This window comes from Nilaparvata lugens, chromosome 2 (genome assembly GCF_014356525.2).
Source record: "Nilaparvata lugens isolate BPH chromosome 2, ASM1435652v1, whole genome shotgun sequence".
NCBI lineage: Eukaryota > Metazoa > Arthropoda > Insecta > Hemiptera > Delphacidae > Nilaparvata > Nilaparvata lugens.
The window spans coordinates 78434378-78459500 of record NC_052505.1 but is presented as its reverse complement, the minus strand read 5'-3'; the positions used below and the strand labels follow the sequence as shown (position 1 = coordinate 78459500).

At 34.9% G+C, this 25123-nt stretch overlaps 1 protein-coding gene across 2 annotated transcripts in view; it reads left to right on the top strand.

Moving 5' to 3' along the window:
• LOC111060604 (ras-related protein Rab-23-like) overlaps nucleotides 1-25123 on the top strand; it is a 94848-nt gene that overhangs the window by 2176 nt on the left and 67549 nt on the right. For both annotated transcript variants that reach the window (XM_039421818.1, XM_039421817.1), the window contains exon 2: nucleotides 10120-10191. In XM_039421818.1, coding sequence (XP_039277752.1) covers nucleotides 10159-10191 — 33 coding nt within the window. In that variant the 5' untranslated portion in view covers nucleotides 10120-10158. The remainder of the gene's footprint in view (nucleotides 1-10119; nucleotides 10192-25123) is intronic.

The following is a 25123-nucleotide window of genomic DNA, read 5'->3' as shown; positions in this document are numbered from 1 at the left end:
ACAGCGTGGCACATCTAATGACCCTCCCTCGAGCTCCATGTGAATGCACTTCCTCTCTTCTGGTGAATGTGCAGATGTTTTTCCTGACATGTAGGAGTGATGATAGTATGTGCAGGCCATGAACTGTGTGGATACCCAAACGCTGGAATATGGGCTGGCAGTGTGCATCATACTCACTACATGTCATTACACGGAGTGCCTTCTTCTGAAGCAGGAGTATGTTCAAGCTGCAGAGCAACAAGATCATTTACGAGATGCAAGAAGCAATTCTTGATGCAACTTAAGCTTTTCTGTGCTGTCCAATGGACTGGAAAAGGCAGACAAGATAAACATGTCGTTGGTTGAGTTATTGACAACGAGCTAGACTGTCGATGCGTAGCAATTTATGCAAACAGCTTTCAAGATTCAGGATACTATGTAGCAATGTAGCCAACTTGATTCGTAGAATTAATACACTATATGCTATGTACTTGAAGATCACCTCTATAGAACTATTAGTAATGTCATAAAAATCTTTTAACGTTGAAGCAGGTTTAATCTATCTATCATACTCTATATCTATTTCAATCTAAAAAATTGCATAGTTGGTATACAGGCGAAAGTTTTACGTGACAACGACTTTGAGTGGTAAAATAATTTTAATGTTAATATTCATTCCTATAGTAGGAAGAAGGATGAAATAATAGTAACAATTTAAAACATTTATTTATACAAAGAATTATATTTAAAACATCAATTTATACAAAGAATCTCGCACTGAATTTCATATTAACAAAATTTTATTTTTACCTTCACACATCCTCAACAACACATCCTCATTTTTTCAAGTTAAACAAATTATTATTGGCTGAGAAACGATTTATACTACTTTTGTAATTGAAAACTACCACAACATTGTGATTACTACAACATAACCTATTCACTTATACCTATTATACTTACACTTATACCTATTCACTTATACTTATTCACATAACCTATTCACCAAGTATAAGTAGTGGCGCAGTCGCAGGAGATTGCTCCGTTTCACTCTCTCTCCAGGTGAATGTCTTCGGGCTGCTGTTGCGTTGCTCGACACTGCTCCTATTCGTGCTCTTTCCAGACGACCGTGAACCGAAACGAACGCTCTCACTCGCTCTCATTGTGAGCGCATAACGTGGGAACGTAACACAGTTTCTTGAAGTGTCACCCGGCAAACCAATTTATAAGACGTTGTCACGTCAATAAATAAATACAGTAAATCTTCATTCAATGACAAGTACATTACAGAATAACAATAATTAAATATAGAATTCAACAAAAATGCATAGTGTACAGTCAATGAATACAATGCTGTTTGCTAAAGAATGAACTTTGTCTGCAAACAGGATCATATCAATCTATCTATCTATCTATCTACCTTGGAACTGCACTATATTTTCTAGCGAATCTTTTTCATCGGTCCGGCTGGATTCACTCTAGAAGTAGCAACAATTCAAAACAAGTTCTTTGTGATTCAATATAAGTACCTGCCTTGTGTAGATCTGCCTTGTAACGCTGTTGGTTCTCAGTGTAAATAAATTGCCAGGACAACACTCGATACCAGTAATATCTAGAGCACATCCACAAGGGCTGGTTTTTATTGAAATTGATATTTCATTACCATACTTTGAAATTGCTATAAATGCTACTATAGCATTGGAAAAAATAAAAAAAATGAATTTTCTAAACTTTAATAGCTTATGGAAGTCAATCCCACTCATCATTGTGACACATTTTGGATGGTTTGCTCTGTGATCTGTGATTCACTCTCAATAATACCAATTTTTATTTAGCTGCACTCAGTGATTCCGTTCAGTTTGGTCACTGAATCTACAAGTTTCAAATTGGTTCTCATCTATTTGCCAATTCACCATAAAAAGTTATAGCGTCTAACAAAAAGAACCGATGGAGGGATGAAGTAGAGAATGATCTCCGGAGGATGGGAGTTGTGGCATGGAGATGAAAGGCATGGTTGTGACCATGATGTGTGGAGGGCTCCAGTGTGAGAGGCTAAAGGTCACATCGAGCTTAATGCCAAAAGAAGAACAACAAGAACAAAAGAAGTAATCGTTTTACCATACAATAATTTTACTGTGAAAGGAACTTTTCAAGACCTCCGTTCAATAATAATCGTCCTACCGAGAGGACTAATGAAACGTAATGTGGTGAACAAATTCGAGGAAATTGGTTCGGTAAATGTTCGAACAACACCTGTACGACAATGGATTGCACGGTTTACCAATAATATTGTCGCTGCACTTGAGAATATGTAGGAGAATCAGCGGCAGTCATCACTCACAGTTCTCTCATTCTCTCTCACTTCAAATTGGTGAATACAACAGCCAATGATTATCGACTTCTTGTCGGGTAAACCAGACGTGAACAGAAATATATGTGGACAGTATGCCAATTTAGCAAGACGATTCAATGTGCCAGACAGTGCAAAAAACAATTGACATTCTGTGTGCGATTTTTACAGTTGACATTCATGTGCGATTTCAACAAATGGTTATTTCAAATGATCACTGATTGTGTGATTCAACAAGTACTGTACAAAGGAAGATTGTGCTATTTGACTTTGCTAAACGTTTTCTTGTTGGGATATACTACGCTAAGTTAGGGGTCTCCAACCTTTTTTATCCAAGGGCCACATTGCTAATTCTAGGGAGGCTTAGAGGGCCAATAACAAGGAGGTACGTGGAATTTGACTTGTGGGGCCACAAACGACGGGGGATTTGGGGGATGTAAAATTATTATATTTCCATTAAAATAATATGAGGAGTTTTAAGTAGGTTTAATTAAAACACAGGAAGAAACAAACCAATTCATTTCATTTTAATACAAAGTCAAATTTATTGAGTGTAAAAAGGTCATAAGAAAACTTGAAAATGCATGAGCTTAGCAAGTTGAACAAAATATAATAACTTTTTTTATAGTAATAGGGCAACTTGACAATAGGTACACGAATTTAAAACAGTTACCAACCTGAAAGAGAATACTTATTTTGGTGAGAAGATTGCATTTGTTTTCCACTTAAAATATCCGCCCATTTAGGATCAAACTTTGTGGTTCCGATCATTAAAATTGATTTCAAATGTTCATCTGACAAGGAAGTATTTGGATTTAACAAACTTCATTTTTGAGAATGTCTGCTCACAATAATTTTAGGTAGATCCAAAAAGAGAAAACATAGCTTGAACATGGTTTTTTATGTTTTTAAAGTATTTTTCTGGGAGAGAACTGTAAAATGGAAGTAGGTTACCTTTTTTGTGTAAATATATATTAAAAAAAATCGGTTGCAATAACTCTCGGCGGGCCGGACAAAATCTATCCGCGGGCCGGATCTAGCCCGCGGGCCGTAGGTTGGAGGGCCCTGCGCTAAGTCACAGGCCTATGAAAATATGGTACGTCGTGGATCATCAATGCCCAAAATTACTTACGCCATCGATGAGATTCAGCCCGATTTGTATGCCACATTAATGGAAAAATGAACTTCTCGGATCCCCGCCACCATGCGAATCCGAGGTGGCCATCTGAGCGGTATCATATTCCCTGCATAATGGCATAGATAGACCTTTGAAACAAAATTAGATCCCATTAATATCTCACTCGCAGCTTTTACACGCACCTTATATCAGAGATATAAGGTATCCTATATTTTATATCCTATCCTTAATGTACTATATTTTTATATCCTATCCTATATCTTCAAAGATATTGAAGATATAGGAAAGGCTTAGTGAAAAACCCCTATGTACGGTAAATTATGTTCTACCCCGGTTCATACTTCATGTCAAACTTACAAGAAATCAGAATCAATTCACCTTGAAAGATATTCAGATAGCAGCCTCATTTGTAAGAGCATGTCGAACAAAATGCCAACTGATTAGTTATTCAAAATAGAGTTGCCTTCACTGTTAGCGCTCAGCTATTCTCCAAGTAGGGCAATATTCCCCATGAATATTGTCGGTAGTAGGCTAGGCTAGGTGGTAATGCACCTGCAGTATTAATAAGAATGGAAACGCGTCGTGTCGCGTTTCGTTCATAATAAAATCGTTCTCGCTTCAACAAAGCACAAAGCCGTCTGCCAAACCGGGTCACTTCAACGATCCTTGATCCAATTTTTTAAGGACCTGTTCGATACCCAACAAATTTTCATCTTTGTGTTTTTTCCGATTCGTGGTTTCATATAAAAAAATGGATATTCCTGTAGATTCCGAAATAATATTTGTATAAATAGAAAACCCACTTTACATCTACGATCTATGAAATTTAACTGTCATACACGGTTACAAGAATGCCGACAAAATGATGTCATAGATGGACAAGTTATAAAATTCAAATAATACTTCAATAATTCCCATGTCTAATCAGAAATTATAATGTGTATTAATTAATTATCGAATTCAAATATAATTTTAATACAACGGAACAACATAATGCATTCATTCATTCAATCGTATGGTCCGACGCCAACACCAGCCTTGAAATTCTTTTCAGGAAATGAAATAATAATCAGGTCTTAGACCCTCGTCTTCAAAACATAAAATATCAGTTTCAGGCCTAGCCTGAAAATAAAAATATACAGTTCTTCTTCCAGAGTCACTCACAGTTCTATTCTTAGCTGCTTTGCCCAGTCTACAGCTCTGTTTGTGGCTTCATGCAGCTCTCTTAGGTCTCCCTCAAAAGAATGGATTGGGCATTCAGCAGTTATGTGGCTCATGGTTTGTGTTCACGTGAGTTCAATTTGGGAAAATTATTTAGGAGGGCCCTCAGTGCTTTGAATTATCACGTGGCCACACTCACACAAATCTGACTGCTGTAGGCCCCATCTCTTTTGCTCCTGAGCGCATCACCCTTTTCCCACACGAATCCGATTGAGAGCACTCCACTCTTTCCTCTGGAGATCCATGCACCCTTTCAGTTGGATCTTCAACATAATGCATTTAAAACTAAGCTTACTGCTATATTGGAAAAAAGGTAAATTAAGGGTTGAGGTTGAGGTTGAGAGATGGTCTATCTCTGGACTGCTCTATGCTCCAAGTCCAAGGTTGCTGAGAATGCTTTATTTGTAAATTATGGTCATAACTAACTCATTCTACAACTATATACTGTAACGGGGTTACATACTCCTTCATTCCCCGTCTATAAAACGATTTTTAAATAGCCTATCTTTGGACTGCTCTATGATCCAAGTCCAAGGTTGCTAAGAATGCTTTATTTGTAAATTACTGGTCATAACTAACTCATTCTACAACTATATACTGTAACGGGGTTACATACTCCTTCAGTCCCCGTCTATAAAACGATTTTTAAATAGCCATTGCTACTTCTGTCTTGACTTGAAATCTTTATCTCATAAGTAGAACAAATATTTGTTTTCTTCGATTTCGTTTTCTCAAAAATGTCTCAGTATTAAATAGTCGTATCGATGGAGTGGAAGCTGGAGCTTATTAGTATTCTTGGTCCGCTTTTTATTGCTGTTGCTGAGAAATTGATCCGAAAACGAGAAGAAGAGCCTGGGGGGTGCAAGGATAGATATCAATGAGGTGGGACCGACCGACCGGTCTGGGAAGAAGAGTATTGTGAGTGTGTGTGTGTGTGTCCATCTGTCCCAGTGTGTTGGGTTCGACAAGAGTGTAGTGTAGGGTGATTTAAGAGCAGGGAATTCTTGAGAAGTCGCTGAGAACAAAACTGGATGGGAAGTGTGTCGTCCTATAGTCAGATTCTCTTCATACTGACAGCATTTCTCATGAATGAAATTAATGCTTCTCATTCAATCGATTCTGACGGTTTAAAGTGGACAGCTGCCTGCCGTTAACCTCATAGCCTTTTATCATACTCGCTTTCCACTCTAGAATGCATTCTTGCTTCACCCACCCAACTAATTGGGGCTTGTTTCCACCTAATCGCTTGATTAGATAGTAGGAGTGCTGAATTTCCTAGTGGAAAACTCACGGATAGTCGTGATTTGAACGCCTTATCAATGAAAGACAGCAGTGTTTGTAGTGGTTGAGTTATTCGTAAGAAGCAACACAGAACAAAAAGATTCGCCTTACTACCCATACAAACTCTTGTCGCTTCTTTAGATAGGTGGAGCCGCATATAGTAACTATCCTTCCACTCTGACCGATTAGTGAACGTAACGGTGAAAGTTTATCGGTGTGTCCTCATCAAGAGACGCACTGCCGCTGTCTTATCTGTAATCTAAACCTTCGAGCTTTATCTTCAGCAACATATATCATAGCTGCCAAGTCTATTTGAATATCATTTCACGATGCTGTTGACTGCAGGTTATAATATTCATCATCACATTAGATCTCTTTCGAATTGAAGATATGTTCATTCCACTTATAGAGCTGTTTCAATTATTGGTGGAGCTTTCTTTTCTATTTTAATTGAGATGTCTAGTAGTCAAAGATTTACAAGTTGGGACAAGATGATGATTCAGAATGAAGATCTTGAATGAATGACTTGTATAATTTTTATTACCGTAGTGCCTTTTTACTATATTTGATGGAAATTACTGAGATATTGCAATTATTCAAATGCTAATGAATTAATAATAATTATTAAACGAAAATCCAAATTAAATGCTGTAATTCACCCCGAAGACTTTCCATCTAGCTGTTTACCCTGTTGTCAGTATTTGCAGTAGCAGAAGTCTTCGGGGTGAATGACAGCATTTAATTAGGATTTTCGTTTAATAATAATTACTATAATTGATGTTAGATTTTAATTCAAATATTGACAAGTTGAAATCTTAGACTAATAATGTAGAAGAGAGTTTCGATAACCTTCTTTTGTACTGGATTGTGATTTGGGATGTATTTTTAAAGACCATAGATGACTCTCGTATTGCAATCAGTTTCTGTATTTAAAAGTCCGATTTCAACGATAAGTTGTAAACAAATTCCAAGTTTCCAAAACAAATCGAAGTTACAATTAATTAAAAAATCGTTAATAATTCATTAGTGCACTTTCAATAAACTAAATAAATTGCTGCAGAAGAGAAGGCTAGAAATGGAAGAATTTGTATCCAGTATCTAGTACAATGGTCGCCAAACTTATGAGCCTGTGAGCTAGAATAGCATTTATAAATCTTCTAGTGAGCTACCAAGGAATACTAGAATAAAGAAAGTATCTTTTATCGCCTATAAAGATACATTTCTAGTGTTGAAATCTACTTATCTCATAGCAAAAAGTATAACAAAAGTTGAAATGTACATTTCAATGAGAGCAGTGGAACTCTTTTTGGTCATCCAGTATTTTTTTGATGTTTGGAGTGTACGTTGTAGCCTCCATTCTGATGCAGTTGTCCAAATGTTCATCAGTCAGTCTGTTCCTATATAGATTTTTCATGAATTTCATACTTGAAAAAGATGCTTCACACACGTAGGTAGAGCTAAACATAGCTTTCAACCTCAATGCAACTTGAATAATATTTGAATATTTTTCTTAGGGGACTTGAGGCCAAATATTGATTGCCAACCAAAGCATTTCTGTGAGCTACCAAAAACTACCCCACGAGCTACCGGTAGCTCGCGATCGACTGTTTGGCGACCACTGATCTAGTAGATTCAATAGCTTCATAATACGTCTTGAAAGACACAGATAATTATAGTAGTTACGAGAGGTGAGGCTGGAAAATAGGTGAGAGCTGATAGTGAAAAGTGAAAACTGTCAGATTAATAAAGGATAGGGCTGCTGATATCACATGTAACTGATGATTTATTTCCATCTGTCAAATTTACATTAAATGTTAATAGTATTGGGTAGTGGAGGATAAATAATAAACTTATGATGGAAATAGAAGTGGGAAGGATAGCAATGACTGGAATCGTGAGTTGCCATATTCATTTAATTTATATTTAAGCTACACATAGCCAAAACCCTCTATGAGGAAGCCCCAACTGCATAACTTGACAATCAAAACTGACAAATCGATATCGTAAAATGAATAGTATTGGTTAGTGAAGGAGAAATAAGAAACTATTATGGAAATATCAGTGGGGAAGATAGTAATGACTAGGACCGTGAGTTGCCATACACAAGTAATTTACGGATAAGCAAAGTGAACACCTTTTATGAGGAAACCCCAACTGCATAACTTGACGACCAAAACTGGCAAATCGATATGGTGGTAAAAATGAAAATAGTGCCTCACTACAAAGTCAGTCTCTCTGTGACTTTAGTCTCTCCACTTAGTAGATATGCCGTTGAAAATTTTTAAATTTATACAGGGAGTAGTTTAAAAGCGTTATAAACCAAGTGCTTGAGCATGGGTAATGAGATGGATTGGTGTTGCTGAAACATTAATATTCTAGATCTAGAGGTGAAGCTGCCCGGAATCTCGTTGGAAGTTGCCAGAAGCACTTAATAGTCGACCGCAAAAGCCATGATAATAATAATTATGAAATTAATTCAGTTACTTTCACCCTCAATAAGTCATAAGACAGTTGATTAATGGGGATAACCTATCGTTTTTTCTAGCATGCGCTTTATATTGTTATGTTTTATTATTATGTGCTATTAATTTTCTATTAATAGAAAATAGAAAACTTTAATAGAAAACTTCGTATGAAAATATTTCTTCTAAAGCCGTATTGAACGCATACATCCTAGATACGACTGACTGTCCGTTATGCATCTAGTCCATGACTTAATCTTTTACTAGAGTAGTTCATACCTTGTTTTTACTTTCCTTGCCCCATTATTACCGTAGGTAAGGAAAGTATTGCTTTCCGAAAAAAGTTAAGATACCCCAATTTCTAAATTTCTATACGTTTCAAGGTCCCCTGAGTCCAAAAAAGTGGTTTTTGGGTATTGGTGTGTGTGTGTGTGTGTGTGTGTGGTGTGTGTGTGTGTGTGTGTGTATGTGTGTCTGTGTACACGATATCTCATCTCCCAATTAACGGAAAGACTTGACATTTGGAACGTAAGGTCCTTACAATATAAGGATCCGACACGAACAATTTCGATCAAATGCGATTCAAGATGGCGGCTAAAATGGCGAAAATGTTGTCAAAAACAGGGGTTTTCGCGATTTTCTCGAAAACGGCTCCAATGATTTTGATTAAAGTTATACCTGAAATAGACTTCGATAAGCTCTATCAACTGCCACAAGTCCCATTATCTTTAAAAATCTCAGGAGCTCCGCCCCATCTATGCAACGTTTGATTTTATATTCTCTATTATCAGGCTTCAGATACAATTTAAACAAAAAATTTCGAGTGGTATAGATTGAGCATGAGAATCTCTACAATTAATGTTCAGTAACATTTTCACTCAAAATCAAAAATAAGCTCGATATTCGAGAAAATGTGATTATCTAATTGCAAACTGTTGGCATCTGTTGATTTTATTGAATGATTCACTATGAAGTGTGTCTCCAGCGTTATTGCCCTGTCACCAGCTGGCTCAAATCTTTGAATAGTAGACTTGAGATGCGTGGGAACACTAGCGTCAGGTGATCAATTTTCATAACGGCAAGGAAAGTTGTGTGAGTGCGCCACACCCGATTTTTTTGTAGGAATTTGACTTGTTTGACCTCTTTAAATAAGACATTTGAATTTGAATTTGACTTCTTTATTTGAATTTGACTTCTTTTACTAGAGTAATTCATACCTTGTTTTTTGTAGGAATTGACTTGATTCAAAGTCATCGATTTCTGCGGTATACAGCAAAAAGTACCTGAGGTACAGTATACAGTATACCTGAGGTACAGCAAAAAGTACCTGAGGTACAGTATACAGTATAAAGTACAGTATACAGTATACCTGAGGTACAGCAAAAAGTACCTGAGGTACAGTATACAGTATGCAGTACAGTATACAATATACCTGAGGTACAGCAAAAAGTACCTGAGGTACAGTATTGGCTTACCTGTTCACTGAAGAATAGGCACTGATAGTTTGTACCAGTACTTTCAGATACTCTCTCTACGCTAACATTCATTTTGATAATTTGATTGGATCAATAATGGCACGAATTGAGAGTTCATTGAGGTAGATAGGAAGAGAACAATTGATAATATGGTTGTGGTCAGTATTGAATTGATATGATTTGGCTGATAAAACATTTATTTTGTCGTTGCAGATGACTGGCGGTCTCTCTTGAAACCACAAACATTCCACAATGCGGGAAGAGGATCTCGAAATCGCCATCAAGGTAATTGAAACTTAGCCATTCCTGCCAATATGTTACTTATCATTTTGAGCTCTGCCAGTATTCACTTTTCCAATAGAATTGATAAGGATTATCAAATACAATAGCAAGTTTTAAAATACAACTATTACACAAACTCATTTACAAAAATAATTCAATTATTTTTTTCAATTTTTCTCTAGTAGGAAGAAAAATAATTAATTATTCAAACATCGTTTTGAAGTTTGAATGCATCTAGAAATCATACAATTGAGCGTTTGACAATTCCTCAGTCAATAGACTGTGGTGAAGAATGAACTAAAATAAACTTCTATGGAATGGTTGATATCAGCTCTTGATGGAAAAGTCTAAAGATTATTGTTTAATATTATCGATCTGAAAAATCGAAATGTCGGTGATTATGTTCAAGCTTAATGAGTATTGAGATATGAGAGATCCAGTAATATGATCTAACAGCAATAATATTTAAAATGTTGTGTCCTGTTGTGGAGAAAGACGCCCTCAAATTAGACTTGTGATCGTAAAGTGAGGTGATTATTTGTAATGTCTAGTGTGTGGAATCCTTTTTCCCACACTAGATGAATTAAAAGAAGCTGGAGATGACTAGACTAGAAAATATGTTCACGAATGAACGTGTGAGTAAATTCAACTCTATGAATGAACGTTGAATTAATTTGTCATTTCATATCACAGTCTATAATCCTTTAATTGAAAGAAGTGGGATTAATTTTATTTCATATATTCTGAGAAGTATTTTCGCTTTCATCATGCCATTCAAGGATTAGAGCTGAAATTCACTGGGAACCAGTTTTTTGCCTTGAATAGCTATTCACCTCTATAACTTGCCAGTTCTTTCCTCCTTTTTGCATGACCTTTAAATTTTCAAAGAAAGTGAATAGTTTCGATTCTATCCTACCCAATCAGACTCGATTCTCTTGAATCTCCTCAAAAATGGATCAAAATTGATTGGAGAAACTATTAGTTCGAATTAAGAAAAAAAATACATCAGATAATTTTTCTCCGGAGGATTTTTTATATAGTCCTACATCTTAGTATCTGAGTATTTTTGGCAGTACAGTACTTTATTAGCAAACTTACTTGGGCTTTAAAAATTTGTCTCTTCTTATATGAAATGACCTTATTAGAAAACGTACTTGACTTTTAAAATTTGTCTCTTCTAATTCTTTTCATATTTTTATTCTTCATCTGCTACTTCTTTCTATAGGTGCGTACAGATATACGCGCTGCGAACATGAGCAATTCACTTTTAATCAGCTCACTATATCTGTATTTTTACAGAAACGGTAAGATATAGATATAAAAAGCTTGGCATCAGCTGATTAAAAAAAATTCCTCATGTTCGCGGCGCGTAAATCTGTACGGACCTTATAATTCAAATCTGATACTTTAATTCAGAAATTGGGAACCTGAGTCCATTAAGTATTAAGAGTATAAAGTATAAAGATTGAGTATCAGAAATGCAGAAGCAGTAGTAATAATAGCCTAATCAGTATATGGCTTTCATTGGTGGGAGTCCCTAACGGTAGCTCCACCACGCCTGAATATATAATTCTAGTCATCAATGGGCCTCACGACTGTTATATATCAGCCTTCAGCCGGGTCCGACAATTCAACGTGCCCATCCGATAACACGGAAGTGACCTGATCAAAAACTTTTGGTAATGAGCAGGCTTGAACCGGGGACTCTAGATTTATGAATATGATTATAATACACCGAACCTATGAGCAGCTAAAAACGTTTGTCTATATCCTGATATGAGAAACAGTAATAGAGAGATTTAAAAAGTATAATGAAGAAATAAGTTGTTAACAAGGAAACACTTGTATTCTTGGCTCGAGTGCACGGTTGCACTATAAAAATGGAACAATGCAGTAGTAAATTTCCATTTGTAGTGGTACTATTAGTTTGTAAAATGTGTCATTTAATGCATGCAACCGGCGACCTGTGACAAATATTATTCTCTCTAGTCGACAAAGTGTGTAGGAAGTGGACCTGAGGAGTGTGTCATCCCATCCGGGAACTCGCTACGTCTTCCTCTTCTTTTCTGCTTTCTACTTCTCTACTTCTTCTGCCTTCTTACTTGTGCTGTCTCCTGTCTCGTGCTACCGTAATTGCTGGGAATCGGTCCACTGCGCGGTCTCTTGTTTTATTCTACTCTTTCTCTCTCAGAATTGCATCGAACGGACTTGATTGCAGACAGAAGAAATCCTCCTCTCAATGTCCATTCGTTCTTTGCGTTCTGTAAGAATACGTCGCAACAGTAATTTATGCTTCTTCGGAGCACTTCCTGGCTAGTTTTCTTCATTTTTCTAGAAATGTATGGAACTCATAATATTACGGTTTAGGCCCACCGCAAAGTAGACCCATGCTAATCCACGAAAAGCAACCTACGCCGTGGGATGTTTTATAAATCATTGCTATAGTGCTGTCCACGTTATAATGACAGTATTTGATCAACTTCGGTATTGCTATCCTTGTCTATCATTCGACAAAGCCGGTGGTACTATCCTTTTCTAAGTTCACAACGATGACAATTATGTTTTTGACGGTGTAGAAATATAATTAATTAATGCAGAGAATTGGCATTGCTATTCTTCTATCTTTATCCACTGCCATTATAACGTGGACCACACTATAGGCTTCTCCAGACATCTGTGTAATGACAATAATTATATAGCAATGGTTTACAAAACATCCCACGGCGTGGGTTTCTTTTCGTCGATTAGCGTGGGCCTACTTTGCGGCGGGCCATACAGAGCAGTATATATGTTGGGAATCCAGGGAGTGAATCTGATTGAAATTTATCTTTTTACTAAAAGTGAACTCGTATGGCTTTTGTTGGTGGGGAGTCCCTCGCGGGTAGGTCCCACCTCGCCTGAATATATAATTTGAACCGTCAATGGGCCTTACGACTGTCATACTTCAGCTGGTACCGACAGTTTAACGTGTCTATTCTATAACACGGGAGTGACCTGGCTAAAAACTTCTGTTGCTATCCGGGTTTGAACCCTGAAAATTGGGCTGCTAAATATATTAAATATGTTATTACGTATTTGTATTGCTGTATGGGTTAGAAAATAATAGAAATGAAATTTATTTAACAAAACAAACTCAGACTAATTCTTGATCTAATAAGTAACGAATTGAAAGATTATATTATAGCATAGCTTATGTACTGAACTCAGATTTTGTACTTTGTGGAATGTAATATTTCCAAATGTGACAATGTATTCTCTCTGAGTATTTTTGTCTATGTAAATAAATTTGGAAATGTTTTGATAGCCAAATAAACTGAAATTAATTTTTCCCATGAAAATTCAATTTTTGATGTCAGTTCTCAAATAACTATAACTATTCAAGTAGTATTTCTGTTACTATTCAAGTAGTTCCATTGAGCATTTCTAGGTTTTTGTTTTTATGTTTCCTATCTTGTGATTGTAAATACTTATGACTCAAAAACTGTAATTCAATTTGAAGTTATTCCAGTAAATTAACGAATAAATTGGATTGCAAGACATTCCACAAGTTCCATTTGCCTTTAGAATGTAGTTGCTTGCTCTAGATTTACTTCTCAATAGTTCAAACTCACCAACAACAGTAGGTTTTTGTCATTATTATCATTAGCCTTCCCTCATATTCTTTTTTTGAATGCCTCAATATTGTAGAAATATTTGGAGGAAAAAAGTAAATTTTTTCAGTATTTACTCTTTAACATTCCATCCAAAGAGAGTTTTGTGGATCAATCATCTTATATACTCATTACAACATCATAACAGAAAACTTTCTTCTTAATACGCATTTCCTTATATCTTGAAATTCCGTGTTTTCTGAAAAGAACATTTCGCTTTGGTAATTATGAAACAGACTCTGGAATAATTGGTCAGTTATATTTTAAAGAATACTAGAATCTTATTTTACAGGAAATACATGTCATATTCTCATTTTATATAGCTTAGTAGACTTATAAATTAAAATTACATTTTCATTGCTTTCATCTTACACTATCAAGCTTACGGTAACTTGACTTTCATATGCTTCTTTCTCATGATCCTTTACGTTTTTAGCTTTCACTCGTGTTGAAGTTTATATCTGGCAATTAAAATCTTAATAAAATACGATGTACATTTTAAGTGCTAGTATTATTCGTATTCGTTTTCAATGGTAATGGCTGAGCTGAGCCAATGTACCCAGACTTGATTCCTTAACATGTTATAAAATGAAATTAACACCACATTTTATGATGCTCTGGAATTACAACACCTGACCTAAAGTTATTGGAATCTTTTCTAATTTTTGAAAGTAGGATATAAATGTTTCCTCAAGAATATTCCTAGACAGCATTACTTCAAAGCCTGTAGTAACTTTTCATACAATTTGTCAAATAAAATTATTAAATATGTAGTGTGTTACATTTTTCATAAAACTAAATAATACGATTGGAGAGTTTCTTTCCTGGAGAGTCCGCGTTTTTATAAGGTTAATTGAGATTCTCCAATTCACGTGGGGGGTTATATCTGAATCTGTGCATGATTTGGTTTTGCCTTGAAATAGTCAGAAAATATTATGTAAATTCAACAAGCTACATATTATAAATTTTATGGATATAAAAGCTTCTCCTATAATAGGGGAGCAGCTTATGGAAGGGAGGAGCTTATTGTTAGTTTATATATCAGTTTATAAAAATTTGGTTTCTCAAACTTGTTTTTATCTCAACTCGCTCCTCTTTTACAGGCATGTGCCCATGAGAGGAGCCTCCGATTTATCCATTGCAATGTAATATTATTGTGCATTTTGCTTTTTGGAGAGTACCAATTACAATTTCAGCATAAAAAGCCAATTTCATCGCATACAAACAAGGGAAGTGTTTCAAAATTCAATTATGCGTTCTAAATCAATTTAACAAATAAATAATAGAGGAAAAATATGATGAAAAATCTGGTGTGGCGCACTCACACAACTTTCCTTGCCGTTATGAATATTTATCACCTGACGCTAGTGTACACGCGCATCGCATCTCAAGTCTACTATTCGAAGATCTGCCAGCTGGTGACAGGACAATAACGCTGGAGACACACGAAGTCTGCTATCTCTTCATAGTGAATGATTTAATAGTATCAACAGTTGCCAACCGTTTGCATTATTCAATAAACACATTTTCTCGAATTTCGAGCTTATTTCCAATTTTAGGTGAAAATGTCACTGAACATTGATTGTAAAGATTTTTATGCTCAATCTTTTCCACTTGAAATTTTTTGTTTAAATTGTATCTGAAGCCTGATAACTGGGAATCTGAAATCACACTTTGCACTGATGGGGCGGAGCTCCTGAAATTTTAACAGATATGGGACTTGTGGCAGTTGATAGAGCTTATCAATGACTATTTTAGGTATAAATTTGATCAAAATCGTTGGAGCCGTTTTTGAGAAAATCGCGAATAACCCTGTTTTTGACAACATTTTCGCCATTTTAGCCGCCATATTGAATTGGATTTGTTCGAAATTGTTCGTGTCGGATCCTTATAGGGGAAGGACCTTAAGTTCCAAATTTCAAGTCATTCCGTTAATTGGGAGATGAGTTATCGTGTACACAGACGCACATACACTCATATATATATACACACACACACACACACACACACACACACACACACACTCACACACACACACACACACACACACACACACACACACACACACACACACACACACAACACACACACACACACACACACACACACACACACACACACACACACACACCCCACCAATACCCAAAAACCACTTTTTTGGACTCAGGGGACCTTGAAACGTATAGAAATTTAGAAATGGGGTACCTTAATTTTTTTCGGAAAGCAATACTTTCCTTACCTATGGTAATAGGGCAAGGAAAGTAAAAACGATCTATTTCAAACAAGAAACATCCTACATCAAACTTCTCGTATAATACGTCTGGGTGAAGATTCCAAACCAAGTTGATCACATACAAATAAGATAACTGTTCTCACTTGATCATGCAGACCAAGTTGTAACTTATTTGTTACGTGAGAATAAGATAGCCCAATTCTCCGGTTTCCCATGGTTTAGAAAGGAAGAACGTACTGCACATTATCTATTGAGCCATCTGATGACTATCCAAAAGTCTCACGCCTGATGCCGTCTTATTGGTCAAGTCTGAGGATGAACCACCAGTTATCTCTCAGCGAATTGTGTACACAAACACGCAGATGTCGTGTGAGCGATTCGATTGGTAAACACCATACTATACTTCGAATCTCTCTCTCTATGTATGCTTTCAAACGTTGTTTAGATTAAAGAGAAATGTCTGGTCATTTGTACATACTCCCGAGCTTTGTGATGATCATCTCTGTTGAGATAGAGTTGTCAGGAGAAAAGTCGATGGATTCCCATGTGAGTTTCTGATGGTTGGTAATTACTGTACTAGAATTAATTTACTGTAAAGGGATTCTATAGTATTAACATTTTAATAGTAGCATCGACTGTATTTCAGAATATTTTTCGATAACTAGCCGTACCTAATACCTCGTTATCCTACGACCAAATCTTGCCTTCAATATTGTTACATTGAGAAACCAATCAGAAATTATTCTCTTGATTTTAAGTTTCTTAACGTTCCAATGTGCGACGTTCATTTTCTCTGGTCTATTATCCGTATCAGATTTTATTGTATAAAATCAGATTATCTGTAAATATAAATATATTATCTGTAAAATAAATATACAAAATCACACTTGGCTACGCTACGCTGAAATACGTCCTATCTCCCAATGTTAAATCCAAGCTACGAATCTGTCCCTTTCACATTCGTAGCTTGGATTTAACATTGGGATATAGGACGTATTTCAGCTGAAATACGCTGAAATATGCTGAAATACGTCCTATATCCCAATGTTAAATCCAAGCTACGAATGTGAAAGGGACAGATTCGTAGCTTGGATTTAACATTGGGATATAGTACGTATTTCAGCGTAGCGTAGAGTAGCTAAGTTTGAAGAGACAGACCCATGGGGAGTTATAATCCCTCAAAATATGTGCAGCAATTACATTCACATCAATATAGTAAAGACAATATACAATTGTTACAATTTTCAATTTATCTATTCCAATGATAGATACAATCATAATTTCAAATTTCTTAGGAATCGGAAATTGTGGAATCGAATTGAAAAAGTTTGAAGCTAAGTGGAAGTTTGAGAAAACCATCGTAATGCCTTGTGTACACCACTGCGATTAGCATTACGGCGACGGGTGGAGGAGAATTCACTTATGTCTTTAAACACGTCGTGTTTAAATGGTTAGAATCATAGCCGTAGCCGTCATGCGAATCTCAGTGCCTTGAACAAGGCTTTAAACATTTGAAGTATTCAAATCGAATATTTCATGTATCAACGTTTCTAAGATGAAATTTCTTGAGAGCTACAAAATAAAAATACTTTGCTCGATAAAAGAGAACATTATTTTTGAGAGGAAGATAATAAAATAATTTGCATAAAAAAAGAGAATTTAATTAATTGAACCAAGGCCATGTACGCCTTTAATGATCCACCTATTTTTTCCCCACCTTCTCCAGCGACAAGTCTTCTTTTGAATAGAGAACGGTCAAGTTAGTTTAGCTTGGGGGAATGGAATGACTCCAATGTCTTGAACTAAATGCAATCAGGGATTGCGTTGTTTCCAAAGACATTAGCATATGGGCTTGCACATAAAATGTGCTCCAGGTTATATATTTGACATTTTTATTTTCATTGAATGGGAGGGTCTTATCTGCAGAATTTAAAACGCAACCCGAGGAATGCATGGTATCGTGTCCGTACTTGATTGTTTTTTGTGAACTTCCCTGCTATAATCTTTTATTACAAAATGAAAAATTTAACTTGCTCTGACAATTTCATAAATATTTTCTGTTTAGTTTAACTTCAATACCGTAGTTAATATAGCTATGGTGAATGTGATATTTTCGAGCTCAAAATTTAAGTGTTTTTTTTCTTTATTTTGTGAATTTATAGTTTGTTTCATGTTTTTAAGAAACTTTTATTATTAATCCATCCAAATTTAAAATTGTTTGTTTTATTCTAATTTATATTTTAGATTGTGATTTGGTGTAGAAATTTGAATGGACATAACCTATAATATTTGGACAATTAAAAACTAAATTAGGAAATTGAAGAAGTTTTAGGCAATAGCCTGTTTTTTCTTTTCCGATTCTTGTATTTTTTGCTAACCTTATAAATAAATAAATAGTTGAACTTGAAAGAATACTATTCTGAAAATTCTGTTATTATAATATTCAACTGATTTTATTATTTCTCCGGTTCGGATTGAATTTACATAATTACAGCTGCCAAATTAGGACCTCCTGGGTACTAATACCAATCTTCAATTTAACTTCAAGAAACTAACATAATTCAATCTTTGGCGTTTGGGTTGGTAAATTGAAAAAAATGAGAATTAGATTGAGTTAAAAACGAGAAATTAAATTGGAAAAAATGAGTAAAGTAAAACAATATCTTATTGCATTTTCACAACTGTATATTTCTTTAACCCTTAACATATCAAATAGTGGAGCTTTCTTTGCAAAACGAAGAGCAGGATTCTATTTTTAAATAATTTATATTTTTCTATTCGGTTTACCAAGATTTTCTCAATTTTCACTCCAGTTTCAATATTTTCTTGAATCAATAGTCACTGCTCCTTTTAACTGTTCCAAAGCTTCCAATACAAAAGTTCGTATTTCTGGTACAGTCTAGCATTTGCTTTTCCGTTGCACTTGATCTGAGACAGAAGTCACTCATTGACAACAATTATTATTCATTTTTTAATTTACTACAACAGAGTATTTGAAGCAGTAATTATTTTGTTTTCTCTCTTTAGAACGAAAAAGGAGCTCTTTAGGAGCCTATGTTGCCTAGGCAATATGTTGCCTACAGTATGTAAGCTTTTTCCTTTATCATTTGAGTACAGTAACTTATTATTAGGCTAATTCATTAGTATAAAGTTTTATATTATTAAGTCAAATTAAGTCAAGGGTTTGTACTATTTTCATATAATTAAATGAAATTAAGCTTAAAATTAATAATGTATCATTTTTAAATGCTCATATTTTTGTTGTATTCTTTGAGGAAATAAATTTGATTTGATTTGATTTGCCTTGCCTTTGGTAGAGATCTTGAATTATAAGAAGCGCCGCGTTGGACCCTATTATCATCGATCATCGGTTATCCAGACTTGAAGTTTTTTGAACATCATGTTTTTTCTATAATCCAAAACAATGATATTCCTACCGTTATCCTCTAATCTAATTGTTCGAAACATCTCTCAAGGAACGCCGTCACCTTTTTACCAGAGAGCAATAGAAAAAAATGAAGGGGAAAAACGCTGTTAATTTTCTAGAAGCGTAGCAGCTTATAGTTGGGAACTGTTGGGTAACACGTGTGTAACGAGCAGGTAATTCATCTAGATCATGAAAATTGGCCTCGTACATAGAATGCTCATTTGGTCAGCCAGTAAGATAACGGGCACACATTCCATGGACGGTCGTTGCTCCAGCACCAGCACTCTTCTTTTTAATGGTGCTTTCTGCTTTCTCATGGCATCATCCTTTCTCATACGCGGTCACCAAGACGCAAGTTTCTGTATTTACAGCTGGGAAATACTGTATTCATTCTCAGCTGCACATACATACGTCGTATGCTCAGGATGATGCCCACGTGAGCTTATGCATGGTGTAAGGTAGATGGTGGGAAGAAAAAGAAACTATAGCTTTCGGTTTTTATTTAACATCAAAAATTATTTATTTAATACCAATATTCCAATATGAAACGGTGCGAAACGGAAAACAAATGCAATTGAGATAAAGGAAAGATTACAACTATTATCAACAATCAAAATTTCTGATTATAATAATCAGATAATAATTTAAGGGCTACTCGCTTAGCTGATCTGTGGTCGTTCAGTTTTTTTGATAATAAAAAACAAAAATTACTATTTAGAATTATGGATCTGAAAAATTAAAAAATGTACAATTAACTATTATCTTACTTTACCTTAAAAAAAAGTCCCTTGGCCTGCTCATCAAGGTCCAGTTAAAGCACTCCCGATTTTAAATTAAAAAAAAAACTCTGCCAGTTGATTGAATCAAAAACACCAGCATTCTCTGCAAGATTCAAATCCTGAAAATACAATCATGTAGGTTTAAACTGCCCGGACTGGCGGACTGCGACAGCCTATAATTGAATTCTCAAGACAGAATCCTTCAGGTAACCAATGCCTTAACTCAACAACTAACTTCACAAACGGTTCAAGGAATACGGGCCTCGAAAAAATTCAAAATCTATTTATGTGAAAAATTGTTTATTCACAGACCAAAAGTCAACTCATTCTTGTTTGTATAGCATGAAGCTAAAAACCATAATATTGCCTTCACGAAACTTGATAAAACACACGTTTCATCTTTGTACATTGGAGATCTTCTCGCTTTATCAATTACATTTAATAATTAAATCCGCGACCAGATTTCCAATTCACAAAATAATATTTCAAAAATTGAATAGGTTTTGATGTCATGTATGACAATGGGTATAGTGAATTATGAGGGATGATGACGATGAGTGAATCATGTACTGGTTTAAGGGGTTCTGAATCACAGGGAAATGGTTAAGAGGATCATATCATAGTATTATCACGTTTTAATATGTAATATTATTTTGTGAAGTATAAAGTCTTGTCAATATTAGTGTTTTAAGGTCAATGATACATTGGTTATAAGCTTATAACACTTGCCACTACGAAATATAACTGAACACTTATAATACAGTATGTGTCTCGCAATATTGTCTTGTAAAGTGTCTGGAGACTCCAAATCAAAATTTTCTTTCGTCTGAATAGGATCCCCTTCACCTAATATAATCCCAAAAAGAATAAGAAAAATTCTATTCTCTTTGATAATATTCTAATAGAAAATTCTATTCTCACTAGATCTAAAGAAACTAATTACGACCCATTAAAATAGAATATGCAGACTTATAAAAATAGCAATACGGTACTGAACTTGATACGAAATTACAAATACAGTACTTACTAAAATAGAATATACAGTCTTTCAAAAATGGCAATACTAAGATAGATACGAAATTACAGATACATTACTGTATAGTACCGCAGATCTTGGAAGACCTTAGGCTTACTATAGTCAGGTCCACATTATAATGGCAGTGTGTGATTTGCAATGGTGCTGCTATCTTTGTCTATCGTTCAACAAAGCAGATAGCGCTATCTCTTTCACGCATTGCGATGTTGCCACATCGTTTATCAACAATGTAGAAATTCAACTAATTGACAAAATATAATAATCTCAATCATGAAAATTCATTATTACATCTTTAAAAAATATATTTTATTGACAAAAAATATGATTAACCATTTTCAACAATAATGAACAGTTAACATCATCAGATATACCAGTATCAGCTGTTTGGGTGGCAAGGCTGATATCTGGCAACCCTTTTCTCCTATCTTCCTACACTGCCATTATAACCTGGACCTCACTTTAGTTGAAAAAGTACCTGGCTTTGAATAAATTTGAAATAATCCGATCTGTGACCTATACATAATTTGATTTGGGAATCAATGTATAACTGGTTTGATGTCGACTAGTATCGATTCAAATTCAGTTGGTTTTTTTATCTATCCAATATAATATTCATAATATTATAATATTCGAACATACTAGATAAGGTCTGCTCTTACCTCATACCACTGTCAGAATACGCCTCTCTCAGAATATAATCAATGGAAAAACGAACATTCGTTTTATTCAAATACTGTTACGCCCACGCCAGCTTCAATTCAAGTTCGTCCACACATTATGAAAATTACAGCGAATCGATCCTATCTGGCATCAAGCAATGGCAATCGAATTGCAGCAGTACTCATTTGCATTTCTTAGTTGTGTATGTATGTAATTATTTATCCTGGCCCGGCAGATACGGAATGCAAGAATTCAGATTTGAAGTTCCAGATAACTTTTCTTCATACTCTACATCCTAAAGACAGTCTCGTGTTATTAAAGAGGTGGGGTAATGAGTAATGGTAGCTGAATGAGAGTGACTGGCAGATTGATTTGCATGCATGACCATACATTATTTAGCCGGGAACACATGTCTCGTCCCCCACCCCCGTCCCCTACAGTGCCTAAAGGGATCCTGGAGAGATTCCGGCTGATTTATCTCTTCATATCAAGAATTCAAGAGCAATAATTGGTAAAAACGTGTTAGAAACCGCAAATAATGAATCCAGAATAGCAATTTCAATTGTCAATATAAATTATAATATTGTTGAAATATAATACAGTTTTAAATTTAATACAGTTGTAACACTTCTGATTTTTTCATAATTTTTTTGTTCTTCTAAAAGTGCGTACAGTCATTTGCGCCACGAATACGCGCATTTCACTTTAAATCAGCTGAAGCTATGCTCATCCAACTGTTTCTGTACAAGTATAGATACAATATGAATAGCATCAGCTGACGAGAAGTGAAATGCGCTTGTTCGTGGTGCATAAGTCTGTACTCAAAATGATGAATACTGAACCCATACTTGTTATTTTTATGATGATATTCAAATTTTATCTGTAACGTTTCAAGTGAAACATGGGATCATGAATAGATGGAACGTTTCTAGATGGAACGTTTCAACTCTATTTCAGACCTGCGTTTTCTACCTAAAATTTCAAGAATTGGTTGATGGTTGATGGTGTTTTAAAAATATTAAGTTTCATAGAATGTTTCTTGAAAGTATTAAAATATTCTATATGTTGATGTTGTTTCGAATTACCAGAGTAATAATTTCAAAAGAATATTTCAGAATGCTTATTCAGAGGAATTGAAGATTTTATATGATACATTCTTCAAAAAATAAAAAATCAATCAATCAATTTTCCCTTTTTGTGTAGTTGAGAAGTTGATATTAAATAAAAATACTGAGAAATTGTCAAAAACCACAGATTTGTTGATACTTAGATAAACTGATTATCAGAGATTGACAATGGTGTAACAACCGAAACCGGTCTTTCTAAGTATCAATAAATCTGTGGTTTTTGACAATTTCTTAGTATTTTTATTTAACAATTGATCAATCTTCATAACTGCCTTCAGAACAGTAAATATCTGAAGAGCTTATTATAAAGTACGCGTTCTGAATTAGGATTGTTTTTGTTTGAAGGATGTACCATTCAAAAATTAGAAAGCTTCCTCCGACGAGCTACTCACATTAGATTATAGAAAAGTACAGTTACAAATTTTATCTGTTCATTAATGGATTTGTTGAATGTTTCTCTATTAATGTTGGATACAAAACAAATCCGGGTGACTTGGAAGAACCGTTTCATTGATTAGGTCTAAGGAAATATAATAATTCCACTCTTTTTTCCATTTTATTTTAATCCTTATCTTGTACTCACTCTTCACATCCTCCTAGCGCGCTCTCTCTCTCTTTCTCTCTCTCTCTCTCTCTCTCTCTCTCATTCACACCATTTCTCTGTTTCTACTCTTTTTCCAGCCTATTTAAACTAGTTTTATTCTCATATTTTCAACTCATGAAACAGGTTGAATATCGGATGAATTACAAGTAATATGTATTTCCGTAATTCCCGACTAGATTGAATTTACAGTTAACAATTCTAATACATTTTTAAAAGTGTTGACTTATAGCTAAATACTGTACAAGAAAGAATAATATTTTTGGGCTTTAGTAAAATGTTAATTATTACGTTCTCATTTCTGGGTTTCTAGAAACACAAACTTTCCATGATCAAACTTGATCATAGACAAGGAATGAATGTACCCAGGACAAGGAATAAATATTCTTTTTCCATAGAAATCATTAAATATTGAATTATTCATAGAATTTTTCAATGAGCTTGATTCTTATTGAAAATAGAAACATATAACATTGAACATTTATCATTTTGATGTTTAATTCGATTCATACGTTTTTTTCTGTTCATAATTTTTATGATTATAATTAATAACAGGCTAATATTTGACTATTGATATGGTACAGTAGCAAAACTCCAGACCTTTTGTTGTTGAGTTCCTGAATCAGGCAACTCGAAGACCTTGACGAAAATGAAAAACAAGTAGGTTAGATAAATCTTTCTTAGATATTCCTTCCGGACATGATTAGTGGATTTTGATCCATCTAGGCAATAAAATGATTGTTAAGTAGAAGAACGAATTGATATGTTGTATTTTGTAGCAAATGAAACATGTTTCAACTGCTGCGGAATAGGGAGGAATCAGTTATTAGTGATATCGTATCAAGAAAGAATAAAGCATGAGATATGACGTTTTACAAAAGTGTTTATTTATAACAAACTAGCCGTCAGGCTCGCTTCGCTCGCCTGCATGTAGATCTCAGCGGAACCTCTGTACTGAATTTGAACGTATTGTGTCAATTTGATCTCGAAAAACACCTGTTACTTTATCGGCGTATCTTTGGCGAACAAAATTCTTCCACCTCAGCTAAACCTGTGTACTGAATTTTTTTTCAATATATTTCCATCAATATTATTGAAAAAGGTGAAGAAACGCAGAAAAGCTGAGAAAACGCTAATTTTGGGCGTATCTTTGGCGTTATTTCAAATTCCTTCCAACACAACATTATTGCACCCCAGCTGAGCTTCTGTAGTAAATTTGAACATTTTCTGTTTATTTGTTCTCGATAAAGCTGAGAAAACGCTAAAAACGCAGATTTTGGGCGTATCTTTGGAATTTTTCCAAATCCGTTCTTATTGCATCTCTAAAGGGCCAACTGAACACACCTACCAAATTTGAAATGTCATGTCATATTTTTATCATATGTTAGGACGATCCAGTCGGGGGTCCAGACTAACGTCTGG